This window comes from Astyanax mexicanus, chromosome 9 (assembly GCF_023375975.1).
Source record: "Astyanax mexicanus isolate ESR-SI-001 chromosome 9, AstMex3_surface, whole genome shotgun sequence".
Lineage (NCBI taxonomy): Eukaryota > Metazoa > Chordata > Actinopteri > Characiformes > Acestrorhamphidae > Astyanax > Astyanax mexicanus.
The window spans coordinates 28,553,340-28,570,476 of record NC_064416.1 but is presented as its reverse complement, the minus strand read 5'-3'; the positions used below and the strand labels follow the sequence as shown (position 1 = coordinate 28,570,476).

The 17,137-nt window shown below is 38.5% G+C and overlaps 1 protein-coding gene across 2 annotated transcripts in view; it reads left to right on the top strand.

Moving 5' to 3' along the window:
* Window positions 1-17,137, top strand: part of sema4ba (sema domain, immunoglobulin domain (Ig), transmembrane domain (TM) and short cytoplasmic domain, (semaphorin) 4Ba) — a 133,004-nt gene that overhangs the window by 83,735 nt on the left and 32,132 nt on the right. For both annotated transcript variants that reach the window (XM_007254480.4, XM_049483522.1), the window contains exon 3: window positions 14,561-14,718. In XM_007254480.4, the coding sequence (XP_007254542.3) occupies window positions 14,561-14,718 (158 nt within the window). The remainder of the gene's footprint in view (window positions 1-14,560; window positions 14,719-17,137) is intronic.

Genomic DNA, 17,137 nt, shown 5'->3' with positions numbered 1-17,137 from the left:
TTTGACTAAGAAAGAATTTAAAGGGATGCTCACGCAGTTTGTCGCTGCCATCAATTCAAACCCAGTCATTGTCTGGAGGCCAGATTGGGGACCTAGGCAATTGATTGGTTAGCTTGCCTTGTTGCTACAGGCCTGACTCTGCCTGAGCCACTGAAATGTTATGGCTAATCGATGTTTTGTTTCCTTGTTTAGTTGGGGTGTGGCATATCATATCACATGCAATAATATTGCCAACATTTTTGAATATCGGGAATAATATTATACCCTGAAATATCGTGTCATATCACCTAGCCCTAATAATCACATCAGGGTATTATTTTTTTGCTGTTTTGTAGCAAAAGAAAAATTTACACTGTTTTCATTGTGTATTACTATATATAATATCTGTCCAGTATCATTTATTTTACTTTGATCCTGGATATATGGAGATATTTGGAGGAGTGCATTATTAGTATTATGACATTCTGGATCATTGACTTCTATTACAAATCTGATCAAATTCTTGTATTTTTTAATATCTCAGTTAGGGGTGAGTTAGGGGTGTGCCATATCATATCATATGCATTAATAAAATTACATTTTCATTTTATTGCAGTAGTGTATAATTGAAATAAATGTTTTTTTTTAGATCAGTGTTTTGTCATGTCGCCAGGAGTATCATTATCGCAAAAAAATACCATTAAATATTGTGATATTGTTTTAGGGCCCTACTGCCCACCACTATAGTTTAGATATTATTATCTTAAGACATTTAAGATATTTCTAAATTTAAAACATTTGCTGTTGTTTGGTTACTATTTTTAAACTAATATACTTCTGATGATGTATCCCTGAGAGTGAGGAGTTAAAATATTGGCCCATGTGTTTGATTTTAAAGCTTTAAAGGGTTAATAGTAGTTTCTTAAAAAAATAAATAAATAAAAAAGAAAGGTTGGTGAGTTTACATCTCAATCATGCCATTCACGTAAAACAGACTGCAGTTGGTAGTTCTATAGCATGAACAGAGTTGCCAGAGGGAAAACAGAAAAAGAAATAGTAGATAAAGTTACTTTTTTTTTGCCCAAAAGCCTTTGAGACAGGGATAAAACCACTCAGACCATCTGGAGGCAGTTAGATGATTGTTCTGTTGTGGATGGACTTAATACAACCCAGAAGTTCTGTAGTCTCCTCTAGGCTCTGTGAGCTTATTCGGAATAGGTGAAGGCATCAGCGTTAATATATAATATAAAGTCTCTCTCGTCTTCATATACAGTCATGCGATAGTTTGTTCACTCCTGGTCAAGGTTTCTTTTACTGTAAACAGTTAAAGAAGGATTATGCAAGAATTTGTGTTTATTGCTTGTGAGCTCCCTCTACAGTCAGGTAGTGTGATTTGTGCTGTGAGCTTTTCACATGCATTTCTGGACAAGCTGGGAGATGACTTGCCTAGTTACGCAGTGTTGCACAATTTTTGTGAGTGCTGAGCCCAAAGTTTTTTTTTATTATAATATAACGTATTACAGTCAGTGAAGCAAAAATACTATATATATAAAAACTTGCAGGGTCACTGTGTGCAAAACTGCAACTAGATTCCTTTTCTCATTTATTTCCCATCATGCTCCTGGTAAAAAAAAAATGTACCGTGAAACCATGGAACACAAACAGAAGTAGCTTTTGGCCACACAGCTTTCTCTGTGTGTATGTTTGTTCGACCAGTAGTTTGTTTTCTGTGGGTTCTTTTCCTTTCCTTTATTGATATTTTAAAATTAGCAACAGATGGAAATAAAAATGGTTATCCCACTTAAAAAAATTAATAAAATATTTTGTATAAATTACTTTTACTGACTTGTTTTTTAACAATAACTGATTTGTCAACCAGGGATTCTCAAACTTTGCATGCCATTTAATGTGCTGTGAGCCTTTTACTGAAGACGTGACCTGTGCCATCTCAGCTGAGCATCTTCTGTACATCAAGATGTCCCTGTGCAGACATACAGGTCTACAACAGAAGTGCTGATCTTGGTTCAGATTCTAACTGAATCTAAATTCTGGACTGATTTTTTGTCACAGTGTTTTTGTCGCAGTGTTCTTCAAACTGAAGTTCTAAAGCATCAAGTAAAAGGTTCTAATTTACACAATTCTTCTTAAATATCAACCATAGCTATTTTAATTGATAGAGTGTGATTATTTAATTTTGCACTGGAACTAAAATAGCAATATCTTTTAGAACAGTTGTTCTCTAAACCCAAGAACCCCAGAGGCTTCACACGGCTGCAGGATGGGTTGGAACAAGAACCTGGAACCATCTGGGTGATACTGAGGACAGATTTGAGAAGTACTAAAATGGATGTTTATTATTGTGGGTGACAGACTGTTACTGTTTAAATGCATTAGTCTTGTAGATTCAGGGCAAAACCAAACATGACCAGACACCAAACATGTCTCTGTTGATTAATCACTGTGAGAACAGGGCATCTTCAGTGTAGTTGTTATGTCTAAAGAATTTTTCATTTTGTAAGAATTTGTAATACACTCTAAAAAACAGAGGTACGATATGGGTACTTTTTTGTACTCGAAGGTACACTCTTTATAATTGTACCCTCAAAGGTACAATATTGGTCTTTACGGGGTCAGATTTGTTCCCTCTGAAGTACAAAGTCATTTCTAACAGCAATAAGTACAAATTTGTACCATTTAACCAGCCAAAAGGTACATTCAGTATTCTGTATCACTGTACTAATGAACAATATATATTTAAATTGCACATTTTTTATTTGAAAGCCAGACAATTTTGTATCATCAAGTTTTTGAGCCATATTTAGTTGATGATAATGTTTATAATCTTTATGATCTTTACTGCCACAAAAACCAGGGGTACAAAAAAGGACTTTCACTGAAAGGTACTTTTTTGTGCCTCAATATAAGGTACAGCCCCAGCGACAAGCTTTTTACTCTTTTAAGTACAAATCTGTACTTATATTTCTTAGAGTGTAATATTAAAAGATTATTTTGCACATCACTGGACCTTTCTCTACATAAAAATAAGCTAAACAAGTAAACAATACATTGATCAATCTCTTAAATTTGTTTTAATGGCTTATAATACATTTATGACATATTACATGTATCTTATATATGCCACAGCCCACATACACAGCATATTCAAAAGACTCTTGAAAACTGTAGAAAATCATTACAGGAAGATTTATGTCTGGCTGATCCACATTGCAACAGCGTCTTTAGCTCAGCTTAACATTGAACTAAGTCTCAGTTTCAGCAGTGAAGTGAAGAATTTGAGGTCTGACAGGTGAAGTCCAGTAATAAAGTCACTATTAAGATGAAAAAATACATAAAATATGTCTGGGTTATACAGCACTGCTACTGGACAACTAATAATAGTGGTGTTTTGACTGGTATGGTTCTTCAATCTGTCTTTATGTTGGCATAGATGGAAAGCAGAGGACAGTTTTTGAGTACAAAATGAGCTGTGGATTTCTGCAGTTCCTCCAGAGTGACCATGGGCCTCTTGGCAAGTAATCTCTTTTCTCGATCTGTCAGTTTGGGTGGACAGCCATGTTTGGAACGGTTTGCAGTTGTAGAATATTTTTTCCCATTTTTGAATGATAGATTGAACAATGCTCATTGGGAACAATGCTCATTAAAGCTTGGGATATGTTTTTATAACCTAACCCTGCTTTTTCCTACTTGGTATATCATTTACAATCTTTAAAAATTTTTAGGTTTGTGGTTGTAAGGTGACATAATGTAAAAAGTTCAAGGGGTATGAATACTGGGCTATAATCCACTGTATATGAATCTGTTAGTTTCATATTTAACTGTAATTAATGCATATGTGATGAGGTTAAAATAATAATCATAATAATAATTCAGTGTTACAGTAGTGCTACAACGATTAGTCTATATATAATCAATAATATCAATTATTTAAATGTGTTGACTACAAATTTAATTGTCGATTAATCGTTAATTTCTAACAGTACTGCATTACACAAAGTGCTGGGGAAGGAAGTGCAATGAGAGATCTCTAAAAGTGTTTGTGTCTCTAAAAGTGCCCAAACACAACAAATTACATGTTTAATCGCTAAATATCAGTACTTTCCACATTTAAACAACATCAAGACATTTAAATGCCTTTTAAATCCCATGTTTAGCTGTTTTATCATTTTCAGAGATGGAGGACATGGCAGAAATAATCGATGACTAATCGACTAATCGAAAAAATAATCATCAGATTAGTCGACTACCAAAATAATCATTAGTTGCAGCCCTACAAAACAGTCTGTACCTTAAACTACAAGTCTGTGAATATAGGCCATATTTACTCTGGAGCTGAGAATAGGCCTCGAAATGTTCCATTAAAGGTGACATCAGAATGCCTAAGTAGTGTTTGGAGAAGGACTGTGAAAGGAGGAGGGCTTTTCTGCAGGTTGGCTGCTTTACTGACTGTAAAAAAGAAGCTATTCTTGCAGGCAGCGTTTGTTCTACAGGGAACTGCTATTGTTGAGACATCTGGTGGTGACATCATTGGCTCTTCACTTCTGGGAGCTCTGTAGAGGTGAGAGCTGAGGTAAACACAGCCCCGGGGGGCTGTTGAGTTGTGTTTGTCTGTGTGACATCGTTATTTTTTTACTGGATACAGTGAGTTGGATTAATGTAAGCCAATTAGAAGCATTTACAATTCATATTTAGATGTATATTAATCTAGATCAGGTGTCATTAATCTTATAGACAAAGCAAAGGTGTGGCCTCGGGTTCTTATTTGAACTGCCTTAAATAAGAGCACACATCATATACAGTAACTGGGAGGTTACACAGTTTATTTGTCCTGTATAGGGCTGCAACGATTAATCGAGAATGACTATTCTAAAAATTTGTCAAATTCTAATTTTAGTGTAGTTTAATCATTAAGTTATAACTGCAGTAAACTATACAAAATGCAATAGGGGAGGGCTGCTCAGTTACTCAGTTCATACTCAGCTTGCTCACCAAAAGTACCCAAACACAACAAATTGCATACATATTTACCCAATTAATATCAGAATATTTCACTTTTAAATGTATTCTGGGCATATTAATAGACAAAACAGCTAGCAGTGAATATACTCATAATATTTAAAAAGGAAAAGTAGATTAATTACTTGGGCTATCAGAGTCAAAGTAGCATATTCTACTCATGATCTGTTCCAGGGCTGCTGTGATAATCAACAGTTAGCTACATTTCTAACCTGCAGCTTATTAATGTTCTGTTGTTACTATTATTTTGAGTAGCAGCAAATATATAAATACTTTGTTGTCATGATGAGCCCTGGATTAATCTACACACTACACAGTTTATTTGGTGAGTAAAGCACTTTTGAAGCTTGTTAGCCTGTAAACAAAACATATATTAGTTGCATCATTGTATAAGATGCAGTGTTCAAAGTGTGTGAAAAAAAGTAAAAACTAGCAGCCTTTAGCCCGGAAATTGAAAATCTGAAAATCTTTTCTAACCCCAGGCATCTACTTTACTCATTTTTTTTAACTGCCACCTTCTGTACCTATAGGTATCATTGTAAGGAAAACATCCCATGTATACAAGAAGCCTTTCAATTATTTTCTGTTCCAACTGGTTTATATAGTTTAGATAGAAGAAACACCAACCTCTGTGGTAAATACAGTAGACTGTAGACTGGTCTACTGTAAAAAAAAATATCAATGTCTGTGACTAAATGGATCAATTCTTGTTGTGTACCAGCATGAAGGCTCCCTGTTGCTGATTGGCTGAAAATAGTGTTGTGTTTCCAAGTTAAAGCTGCTGTACTGGGTCTACCAGAGCTGAGTTCTGCATTCATAAAGATTGGAGAGCTAGTAAACACTTGGAATGTGTCAATATTTGTTTATTGGATAGAAATCATATACAGCACCTTTAAGCAATTTGACTAGAGCAGTAGTAGGCCAGTGTTACCCTGCTACTTGTGGCAATGGCTGAAAATTCCATGGTGTTTGATTGTATTTTGATCTAAATGCATTAAAATCATTTGGAAATGTTGGCCTACTACTTGTGACAATGATTGAATGTGCCGTGGTGTTTTATTCTGTTTAGGTCTTAACTCTGTAAACTGACAGTCACTAGTTACTGTTTTCTCTCCATGCTGTAAAAGCGTGCGCGTGTGTGTGTGTGTGTGTGTGTGTTAGATAAAAGTAGAAAAATGCCAGTTTTCTGAAAGTCTTGCACTTCTAATCTGACAATCACCAGCAGTAGGCACTTACTTAAATGAGCTGACCAATCAGATGTCTATATAATTCACTTTGATCTAGCACACTGATGGCCAGATGCTACATGCTAGCTCTTTTTTCCGATGGGGGGATGCTGCTCTTTCTCTCTCGCTCTCTTTTTTTTTTTTTGTTAAAATTTTTTCCGGTTTCTAATTAACTCTGTCTATGCACAGTCAGGGTAGCCATCGGGAATTCCTCTCGCCAAAAGACGGACCAGGGCGCTTCCCTAAAAGCCCACGTAATTAATTTCTTTGTAAGTGGATTTGTGACGGGGGTGCAGAAGATATGGCAACCCATTTCTGCAGTGGCTCTCACTAGGGGAAAAAAAGGGATGAGGACTCACACAATTACATAATGGCAGTAATGATCTTATATAGCTTCCAGCTGCCTGGAGGTAGTAGTGTGGTGTAGTCTCTCTTTGTGTATGTGTGTCTGTGTTTGTGTGTGTGACGGGGTGGTGTAGTAGAGGAAGTGCTCTGTTTGTAGAAAAGCTTTTTGGTTTTTTGGGCCTCGGACAGCCTCTGTTTTTGTCGGTGGATCTGAGGATGTCATGGAAGTGAGAATCCTGTGAGTGGCTGATCGGGTCATCTAGTTTACGTCCAGCAGGTCTGACATCGGCCTGATAAATGTTGCTTTTAGCCTGACTGTGAAGCAGACATCAGCCTGAGCCTGGCTAGACAGATGCGTCAGAGGAAAAGCTGGAGGAAGTGAAGAACGCCTGCTGCTTTGTGTGCTGCCGCTGCTGCTCTCTGTATTTAACACTGGCAGATTTCGGAAGATTCTTTGGAAACGTGATGTTAAAGAAGATAGTTTTATCTATAATCCGTTAACGTATAAAATAAGATTTATTTAATGATGCTAATCCTATTCCTAGGTCACATTGCACATTTAGAGTGATGCAAGTAAACTTTAAAAAGTTTATTTTTCCCATGTAGGGCTGCAACATTTAGATCAGATTAAAAAAAAGACACTACGACCATATTTCAGTGTTGATTAACTGCAGTGAACTATACAAAGTGCTAAAGACAACACAATAGGGGTTAAGGTTAAGGGCTGCTCGATCACTCAATTCACAATCGGCTTGGTCAATACCCAAAGAACCCAAACACAACACATTATATATTTACCCACTTAATAACAGAACATTCTACATTTAAATGTATTCTGAGAATTTAAAGGGCATTTAATTCCCACATCCAACTGTTTCTATTGCTTCGAAGAGAGAAATGTGGAGAAAATGAATGAAGCCAGTGTTTTAGGACACTTCTTGTAATACGTGCATTTGTATACTTTAGGTAGCACCATTTGCAAACCTGTAAATAATACCTGTAAATAAATACTATCCATGAAGCCATGAGGAGAGCTTTGGTTTGGTTTGAGTTTTTGGTATATATAAATAATTATATCACTAATTTAACCGCACCCCCCCCTTTTCCCCCAGTTTGGAAGGCTAGTTACCCCTAGTTACCATTCTTTAGTCCTTCTCCCATCCCATCAATAGCAATGAACCCACCATTAGGAGGGTGAAGACAGGCACATGTTATCACAGCACACTCAAAGGAAAGCACAGTGACCCAGTTCTGATACTCCAGATGCTTACAGATGCCTGTGCTGCATTACATTTCATCAGAAAAGACGTGAGGCTAATTGTACTCTCTCTGACTCCAGCTGCTTATGGAAAGCAGTATGGACCAACCTCCACTGGATCACCAACCTGAGCCTCCAGAGCTTTGGAGTTTTGAAGAAAAAAAAACTGGTGTGAAACAGACTTTTCAAAGTTCTCAGTGCTTCGCTTGAAATATTAAATCCATCCGAATTCTAGCAATGAAGTTTGAAGCTACTTTGAGTTAGTTAATGGTGTAAAACGCTATGCCCCTATCACTAGCCTGTTCTGAGCCTGTTGGGAGCATCAGCTAAAAACTCTGTATTTCAGAAAGCTTGGGGAGAATGGAGGTGGGCTATTCGATGAGACAAAAGCTTGTGCTCGTTATTATCTTTCACTACACTCCAAATCTGTTTCACACTGGATTTCTCCTTTAATGTTTTAATGAGCACAGAATAGAGTGATGTGAACTTCTACTATTCGTATGAATGTTACTGTTATTATATATTATTCTATTATTATGTTATTAGTAGTTGCCTAGTTATAAACACATTGTTTAGAAACACAGTATCTTTTCTATTGCTTTTCTATGAAGCTAAATCATGTATTTTGGTTCATCTGACGCACTATAGAAGTCCACACTGTACCGCAGTTATATATTAACGTGAGTTATTATTATATACTCATTATGCTTCATTTGTTGAGAGCTGGGCAGCTCTTTCTCACCATGTGTCCTGTAAATATGCCCTAACGAGAACAGAGTGTCCGCTCAGGCACTGGCAGGCTTTATGTTTGGATGTAAATCTGCTTTGTATTAAGCCCACTTCACTCGCCAAGGACTCGATAATTACACAGAGATATGTGTGACGGACCTGAAGAGAGAGGGACTTTGATGTGCCCAGAGCAGGAGAGAGAGAGAGAGAGAGAGAGAGAGAGAGCAGGATTTAGAGAAAGAAACAGAGAGAGATTGAGAGAGAGAAAAGGCGAGGGGAAAAAAGGGATGGTACTCCACACCGCAGTACAAGGCAGGAGCAAAGCACTGATGATATGTTGTGCCTCTTCACCACACACAGACAGTACCCACTTGCCTCCTAATCACCCAACCACCCCCCACCTTCCCTCTCCTGGGCTCTCCCTCAGCAGCAGGAGAAGGAGAAGTTGTTGTTTTTTTCTCAGACAGGGCACTTTTGGGGTCTGCGAGAGGCAGCTGCTGTTGTCATGGAATCGCCCTCGGGGAGTCGACCTCAGTCATTCCAACAATAATAACACCAGCATCCACAGAGAGAGAGAGAGAGAGAGAGAGAGAGAGGGCAGGGGCGAGGGGGGGTGGAGGAGTGTGTGAGAGTTTTTTCTGGACATAAAATGAAAATTCAGAGAAATACAGAGCTATCCTTCTATTTTCGGAGCAAGAATATGATTGTTTCGCTGTGCAGGCCATCAAGAAGGTCTAAACTGAAAACATCATGTTGGTACATCAAGTAATAAAGACATGCCAATTTTTATTTTTTTACTTTATGCTTTCACAATTTAGTGCTTATTACTTACACTTTTTTAAATCACAACATGGATTAAATCATGGACAGATACTTACATCCAGGCCCGTTGCAACAGGGCAAGCAAACCAATCAATTGCCTGGGAGCCTGAGCTGTCCTGGATCCCCCAGACAGTGATTAGTTATGAATTGAATGTAACGACTATCTGTGTGAGTAGGGCTGCAACGATTAGTCGATATATATATTGACAATGTTGATTATTTAAATGTGTCGACTACAAATTTTATTGGCGACTTATCGTTCATTTGTAACAGTAATGCATTACACAAAGTGCTGGGGACAGAAGCGCAATAGGACATGGGTAAATGGCTCAGTCACACAGTTTACACTCAACTTAGTCTTAGTCTCCAAAAGTGTCTCCATCCCTCCATCCAACCAACCAACCAGCCAAACACTGCACTGTAAACTACTATTGCCCCTTCTAGTAGTTTGTGTGTGAGAAAAGTCCAAATAGCTAGCTAACATTATGTAGACGGTTTTGTTTGGAACATCCATCCATCCATTCATCCATCCATCCATCCATCCATACATTGATCCATCCATCCATCCATCCACTGCATTGTAAACTAATATTGCCCCTCCTAGTAGTGTGTGTGTGAGGAAAGTCCAAATAGCTAGCTAACATTATGTAGACGGTTTTGTTTGGAACATCCCTCCATCCCTCTTTAAAATGTAAACCAAATAATCCTGAATATCTTCTCTGTGATCTTAACCAGTATTTTTTATTTATTTATTTAATGATCTAAACCAGGTCTGTTTCTCTTTTACATTTTATATCAGTGGAGTATTCTGTGGGACATGGGTAAATAGACATGGTCTAAGACTACTGCTACATTAAAAGTAGGATATTTTCCTTTTTCTGTTGCCGTTTCAGAGATATGAGCTTTTGTTATGACTGCAGCAATATATGTATTTACATGAGCGCTGCTATGTGATGTTTTAAGTGAGCAAATTAGAGCCCCCGGATCCTCGCTGCTTTCCATGTCCCGTTAGTATGTTGCTGACAGTCCTTTGACCTTGGTGCCAACCTGACACTGAGAAAAAAAAAACAATTACCGGTACAGTGTGTGTGTGTGTGTGTGTGTGTGTAATGTGAGGAAGGCAGACGGGATGGCGAATAAAAAAAAGGGAAGCGTTCGCACTTGCGTGGGCCTGTGTGAGTTTCCCTTAATAGAGCCCAATTACTCGCCTCATTGTATGAGCTGCAGGGGGAGAGGAGCGACGCGGTGACGCGACTCTGGAGAATAATTGGCCACGCTGCTCCTTTCAGTGCAAATCCCTCCAAAGCCCCTGTTTTTGCTTTCTGCCATGCTGTTTGTCTTCGCCTCGCTAAATCACTGTTAAATTTCCCTGAAGCTCAGAGTGGAGAGCGCTGCCAGCGTTGAGCGGCGGCCCATTTCCTTCCTTCAGGAGAGAGAGAGACAGAGAGAGAGAGAGATAACCCAGTAGCCTAGACCCTCCTGTGGTTTAGCAGACTGGATTTAGCAATAATAAGGCCTCCTGGTAGAAGGATGATGCCCTATTATTACCCTGTACTGCCATCTCTCCCGGGTATTCCAGACTAAGCCTCCACAGATCTTCTCCCTCTACCCCACCCCTTTACCACCTTGCCCATCCTTGATCTGAGGACAAGCAAAGAATGGGCACAGCTGTTTACACCGAGCACGTCAATTTCCTTTCCCAGGTGCAAGTCATACCCACAGGAATAATCTTCATAGCTCTGCTGCTTAGCAAAAAAGAGCTTAACACCCATGCATGATAATACTACAGCTAGTACTGCAAGATTACAGCTAGTGGCTGCCATGTCCTGTGTCTGCTGAGTGTGAATGAAAGGAACCAGTGTGAACGGCTTACACACACTTTACACTTATTGATTGACTGATGGATTAGTGATGGATGATTTGACAGCAAATGCCAATACCAATCATAGCACGATCCATATACTGTATACAGCTCTGGGAAAAAAATAAGAGACCACTTAAAAAATTGAAAACCTCTGGAATATAATTAAAAGGAATACGGATGATCGCAAGCCATCAAACCAAACTGAACTGCTTGGATTTTTGCACCAGGATTGGCCTAAAGTCATCCAAAAGCAGTGTGTAAGACTGGTGGAGGAGAACTGCTGCCAAGATGCATGAAAACTGTGATTAAGAACCAGGGTTATTCTACCCAATATTGATTTCTGAACTCTTAATACTTGGTGAATATGAATATAAACTTGTTTTCTTTACATTATTTGAAGTCTGAAAGCTGCTCTGCATTTACCTATAAATAGCATCTGCTGCACTACAGTCAGCTTCAGCATACACTGTAATGTAACCTGTGCTCTGACTGCCCTCCCCCCAACATCCGTGTTAACATGCAGTTTTTTAACAATTCTACTCTAACAATACTCTCGAGAGGTGTATCCAGTTAATGGTGTTGAAAGTCTTTAATTCTGATTCCTCACACCACAAGGTATGAGAGTTTTACATATCACAAGGCTAACAATATAACACAAAAACCCTTAGCTGCGTCCCATAGTGGAGAATTGCCCAAAATGCCTTGTATAACAAAGGCTATTTCAAAATAATAAAAAAAAACTTTTGGAGCCCATTTTCATTTTCATTTGGAGAAATAACACATTTTTTAACATTTTATATGATGCTAGCAGGCTGATACCACATTGTATGCATGGTTAGCAATGTTAGCACTGAGAGGGAAGCATTTGTCTTATTCCAAAACCCGTACAAGTTAGGAAAAGCCGCATGGTCAGAGCAGCGTAAGGAAATTGCTGGTGATTCGGGCTGCTCTGAGGTCAGTGTGAGGTTACAGAGCGTGTGGGTGTCTTTCTGCATGCAAAGCGGCTGACATATATATATATATATATATATATATAAAACCCTGAACACAGAGTGAAATACAGCCGAATTCTCAGGCAGCTGCTGCTGAGGTCAAGAAAGTATGTCCTGTAGCACCCAAAATATGTCAGTGGAGGAAGGCCTTCACCCGCAGGTCCTGCTTCAGCTTCTCGGCTGATGGAGCTCCCCTAGTGGAGGTGGGGGAAGCTGGTTGTCCTGGAAACAGAGAAACAGCCCACAGTGTGGTATAATGATACAGTGCAGCAGCAGCAGCAGCTCTGATTAAGAGCTGAACATCTGTCTCCAAGATCAGACCACACACACACACACACACATACTTGTTAATTTTAACAAACATAGACAGTTCACAACAGGTTTTATTTGATGCTCACTCAAGGTGTTCTTGTGTTCTTTGCTAAATTGAGTGTTGAATCCAAAACATTACACACACAAGAATTTGTGTTTGCACACACTGAGCACACACCCAGATAGTCTGTTGTCACTGTCTGGGGAAAAAAGTGATGTTCATCACACACATTACTAAATTGGCTCTATTTTATTGTTGTTTAGAGTCAGTATCAGTCAGTATTGATCCAGGATAGGGGATAAATGCTAAACTAACCTTTTCTGTCATTCTTTGCTGAATTGTTAGGCTTTTTAGGTTAGCTAAGGTTTTGGATAAACCAGCTCACTTGCTAGCTTTCATAGCTGCACACTGCTGCTGTGTTTTTAAACCTGGCGACCTCAGGAGTGGAATTAGTGTTGGGGGATAAGCAGCAAACATCAGGAGTCTCATCAGATTTCTGTGACATACTGCATAGTTCTAATAAGAAAATACTGCGTTTAGCTCTGCTGACAAAAGATGATTGCTTAAACGTTGCATGTTTCCTTAATATCTAATAACACATCCTGATCACTTTGTCATTTACTACTGAAAATATGATCCGTATGGGATCCTTTAAAAAGTCCTTTAAAAGTCTTAATTCTGCTTTCTCCACAAGGTATACAAGTTTTACATATTCTACAAATGTGTGAGTTGAAGTTGGGAACAATAAAAATCACCAGGCTAACAATGTAGCAACACAAAACCCACAGCTACATCCAATAGTAGAGAATCATCCAAACTACTTATGAGTGAGATTTCTCTCTCTATTTCTTTTTTTTGTAATGCTACACTAATCTATTCTGGCAGTCTTGGTAGTGCCCATTGTGCAGAGCCTTACTTTTTGAAACACTGTTGATTTCTGAGCGTGCAGTTACTTTAGCAGCTGTCCTTTTAGTTTACTGTTAAATCTGTGAGTGGTTTTGTGTGTGGTTAGTAGTGTTTGTTAGCTCTGCTATCTTCTGATACTCACTGTTCTGGACTGGTGAGTAATGAACTCTCAAGTGGGCTGTCCAGTTACTGGTGTTACGGAGTGCAGATACAATATGTGATTTTGTGTCAGAAAGCGTACAAAATAGACTGCTCACAGCTTTAAACACTCTTTATTAAATTAACAGGGTGAATATACCAATATATCTATTGAAAGTAATAAAAATAAATAAATAAAGTAGCATGGCAAGTGTCGGCCAATTGTACTATCGCAGCCAGCGTTGCTTGGTCCTTTTCGAGCATACAATAAATGTCACCAAGTATTGGTTTAAATTATCTGCTAAATTGGCTGATGCCGATGATTCTAAAAGAAAAAAAAAATATCGTCTGATACTGATAGAATTCCGATATCATTGTGCATCCCTAATATTCAAGATTTTTTTTTTTTATCTCATTTGATTATTGACATTTAGGAAAAATTGTGTGTTGTAAACTTGACCTTCTTGACCTTGAACCTGGAATTTTAGTTGGCTCCCAATTTCTGGATTTAAACATCCCTAGTAACAAATGTTATGGGCTGAAATGTTTTTTGCTTTTAGAATTAAGCACTGTAGAGGACAACAAAATAGAACAGAATAAATACACAGCAAATACAGCAGTATTAAAAATACAATGATAAAAATCCGCCTGTTTAATTGCCATGGTTAAGTCAAAAAGAGAGGTTAGAAAATGATAGTATAAAAATGAATTCTCACTAGTTTAGTTAAATGAAAAACACAAACATAAGTGGACAAAATATTTTTTTTAAAGTCTTTTAACTACAGAAACGTGTCAGATTGTTGGTCTTGCCTCTAATTCAGCTGGTGTGAAAATGTTAGTACTTAATCCTTTGCATCTAGTTCATTGTAATTGCTTCAGTCAGGATGTTTTGAGGCAATCTCATCTAATCTATTTGAACCTTTCTTCCCTCCCCCTCCATATCTGCTGTTCCAGATGCAAAGGAGAGGTCGGCCAAGAGGTTTTCAGCTGAAGGAGTCTTCAATTACACCTCTCTGCTCCTCAGCCCGGAAGACGGCACGCTTTACGTAGGCGCCCGAGAGGCTCTCTTTGCCCTGAACCTCAGCGATATCAGCCGACCACTGCAGCGCAATGTAAGAGTGTGTGAGTGTGAGTGTGTATGTGTATGTGTTTGTATTGGAGTGTTTAGTATGAGCACATGCACAGACATGTGCAATATATACACATACAGTATACAGTATATATTTGTCTGTGTTTAAATTCAGTGCGTTTGCTTTGGCTGGTGTTCAACAGTCGCCTCTTAAGTTAACATTCCACAAGAAGAGCAGGCATCTGTGTGTTTGTGTGTGAGCATGTCCTGAGTCAACAGCGACTATCAGAGGGTCTAATTTCACTCATTTATCATAAATATCTACAGCATGTTTATGCAGTTTATACCACAAATTTAAACATAAGAACCTGAGGCATGCTATACAGCTATAAGGCAAATGGAGCAAACAAATACTACTAGTTAATAATATACAAAAATATTATTGAAAACTTTGAGTGTTATTGCACGACAATTAATTTATATTGTTATATCGTTTACAACACTATGGGTCCTATCTTACACCCTACACAAGGCGCATTGTAAAGCTTATTGCTCTGACGCCCTATGATGATGGGCGTGGTGGTCTGGAAGTGAGTTGTGTTCAGGTAAATTTCTGGTGTATTGCTATCTTGGCAACGAAAAACACATGTACGCTACTGACTGATTAGAACCTCGACAGCAGTCATCAGTCAGACCTTCATTGCTATCTTGGCAATGCTCTGGATATGCACTGTGCACATTCAACTTGCGTACATACCTGCTTGTTAGACACACATTTTTAAATCAACTATAAACAGAATAGAAAATAAAATAATATTGCCAGTATTGTTCCTATAAATTACCTGCTTGTACACCTTTACAGCATGAACGCACAGGTCAGTGTTTTCTTCTGTGAAGCACAGAAGTGCTGCGCCATTAAAATACCAATGCGCCAAAGTCAGAGAGTGCACCTGGCTATTAATGGTAATGGCAAATTAAATGCTGATTGGTTTATTATAATATCACGTTACATCCAAAACTAACCCATGATTCATTAAGATAATTAGTATATGCATTTTGCGCATTTCAAGCCACATAAAGCATACTTTTCCTGTCGTTATAATAGCAAAGACACACTGGCATGCCCTAAATCAAGCTGCACAGTGCACAGTTGACTACTCGCCTATAGATAGCTACAATAGGACCCTGTAACTTACTGTTATTTAGTTCTTTTCAGACAAACAGTATATGATCAAGTCTATTTAAGTCAATTCCCATGTTTTCTGTAACAAAACAAAATCCATACAAATTGTTTGGAGTTCTCACATCTCAGCAATCTGATTTCCACTGAACATTTGCTATAAGAGATTTAAAGTACTGTAATGTTGGCATAATATGAAATTTTGCGCAGTGCTAGCTGGTAGGGTATTCGGTTTAAAGGGCTCTGCTTTTGATCACCATCACTTGACATGGGCATAAATATTCACATGCTGACACAACTGGCCAGTATCAGCAGAACAGAGTCATCACTGTATACGCAGTGGGTTAGTGTGACGTGGAACGGTCTGCTATTTTCATCACAGGACGTCTGGAATTGTGTGTGCGCTATCCGTCATTTCATTAGACTCTTTCTGTCTGCTTATTCACTTCTCATCCGAGTGCACTCAGTACACCGGCCTTTTTTTAAGAAGCTGCTTAAGCAAGAAAGGAACGTATGAGCCTAACCTTGGCCATAACTGTCCTGTCCTGGTTTCCAGACTGGAATTGAACACTAGCTTTACCTCCAGGTGTGTAAGGAATGAAAATAATGGGTGGGAAATAAAAGGTATATTTGATCACAAAAATAATGCAAAAATAACTATTTTATTAATATATTTAATCATTTATACTACAGTTTGGTCATGGCTCATTAGTTAGAGCACTGTGTTATTGAAGGCAGGATTGTGGGTTAGATACTCATGTTCTTTAAGCTTGCACTGTTGGGCATTTGAGCAAGGCTCTTAATCCTCACTGCCCCCCAGTGCAGTAGCAATGGCTGCCTACAGCTCTGGACATGTTTGCTCACTATATTACTGTGTATGTTTGTGTGCTCATGTGTGTGTCCAACACGAGTGCTGTGAATATGATTTATATTTTAGCGATCTGAGGGTGAGCCACGAAACTCACACTGTACAGCTTGATTTAGGGCTTGAGTGTGTCTTTGCTATCATGAGGATGCAAAAATGACATCTTGCATGGCTTAAAAACGCACAAAAGGCACGTATTAATACCCTTAATTAATCACGGGTGTTCATTTTTGCATAACGTGAAATAAACCAATCAGCATTTCACTTGCCATTGCCTTTAAGATCCAGGTGCGCTCTGACTTTGGTAGATTGGTATTTTAGAGGCGCAGTGTTTCTGCCCATCTCAGCAGAGGAAACTGACCTGTACGTTCACTCTGTAAAGGTGTGCTAGCAGGTTATTCATAGGAACAGCAATGA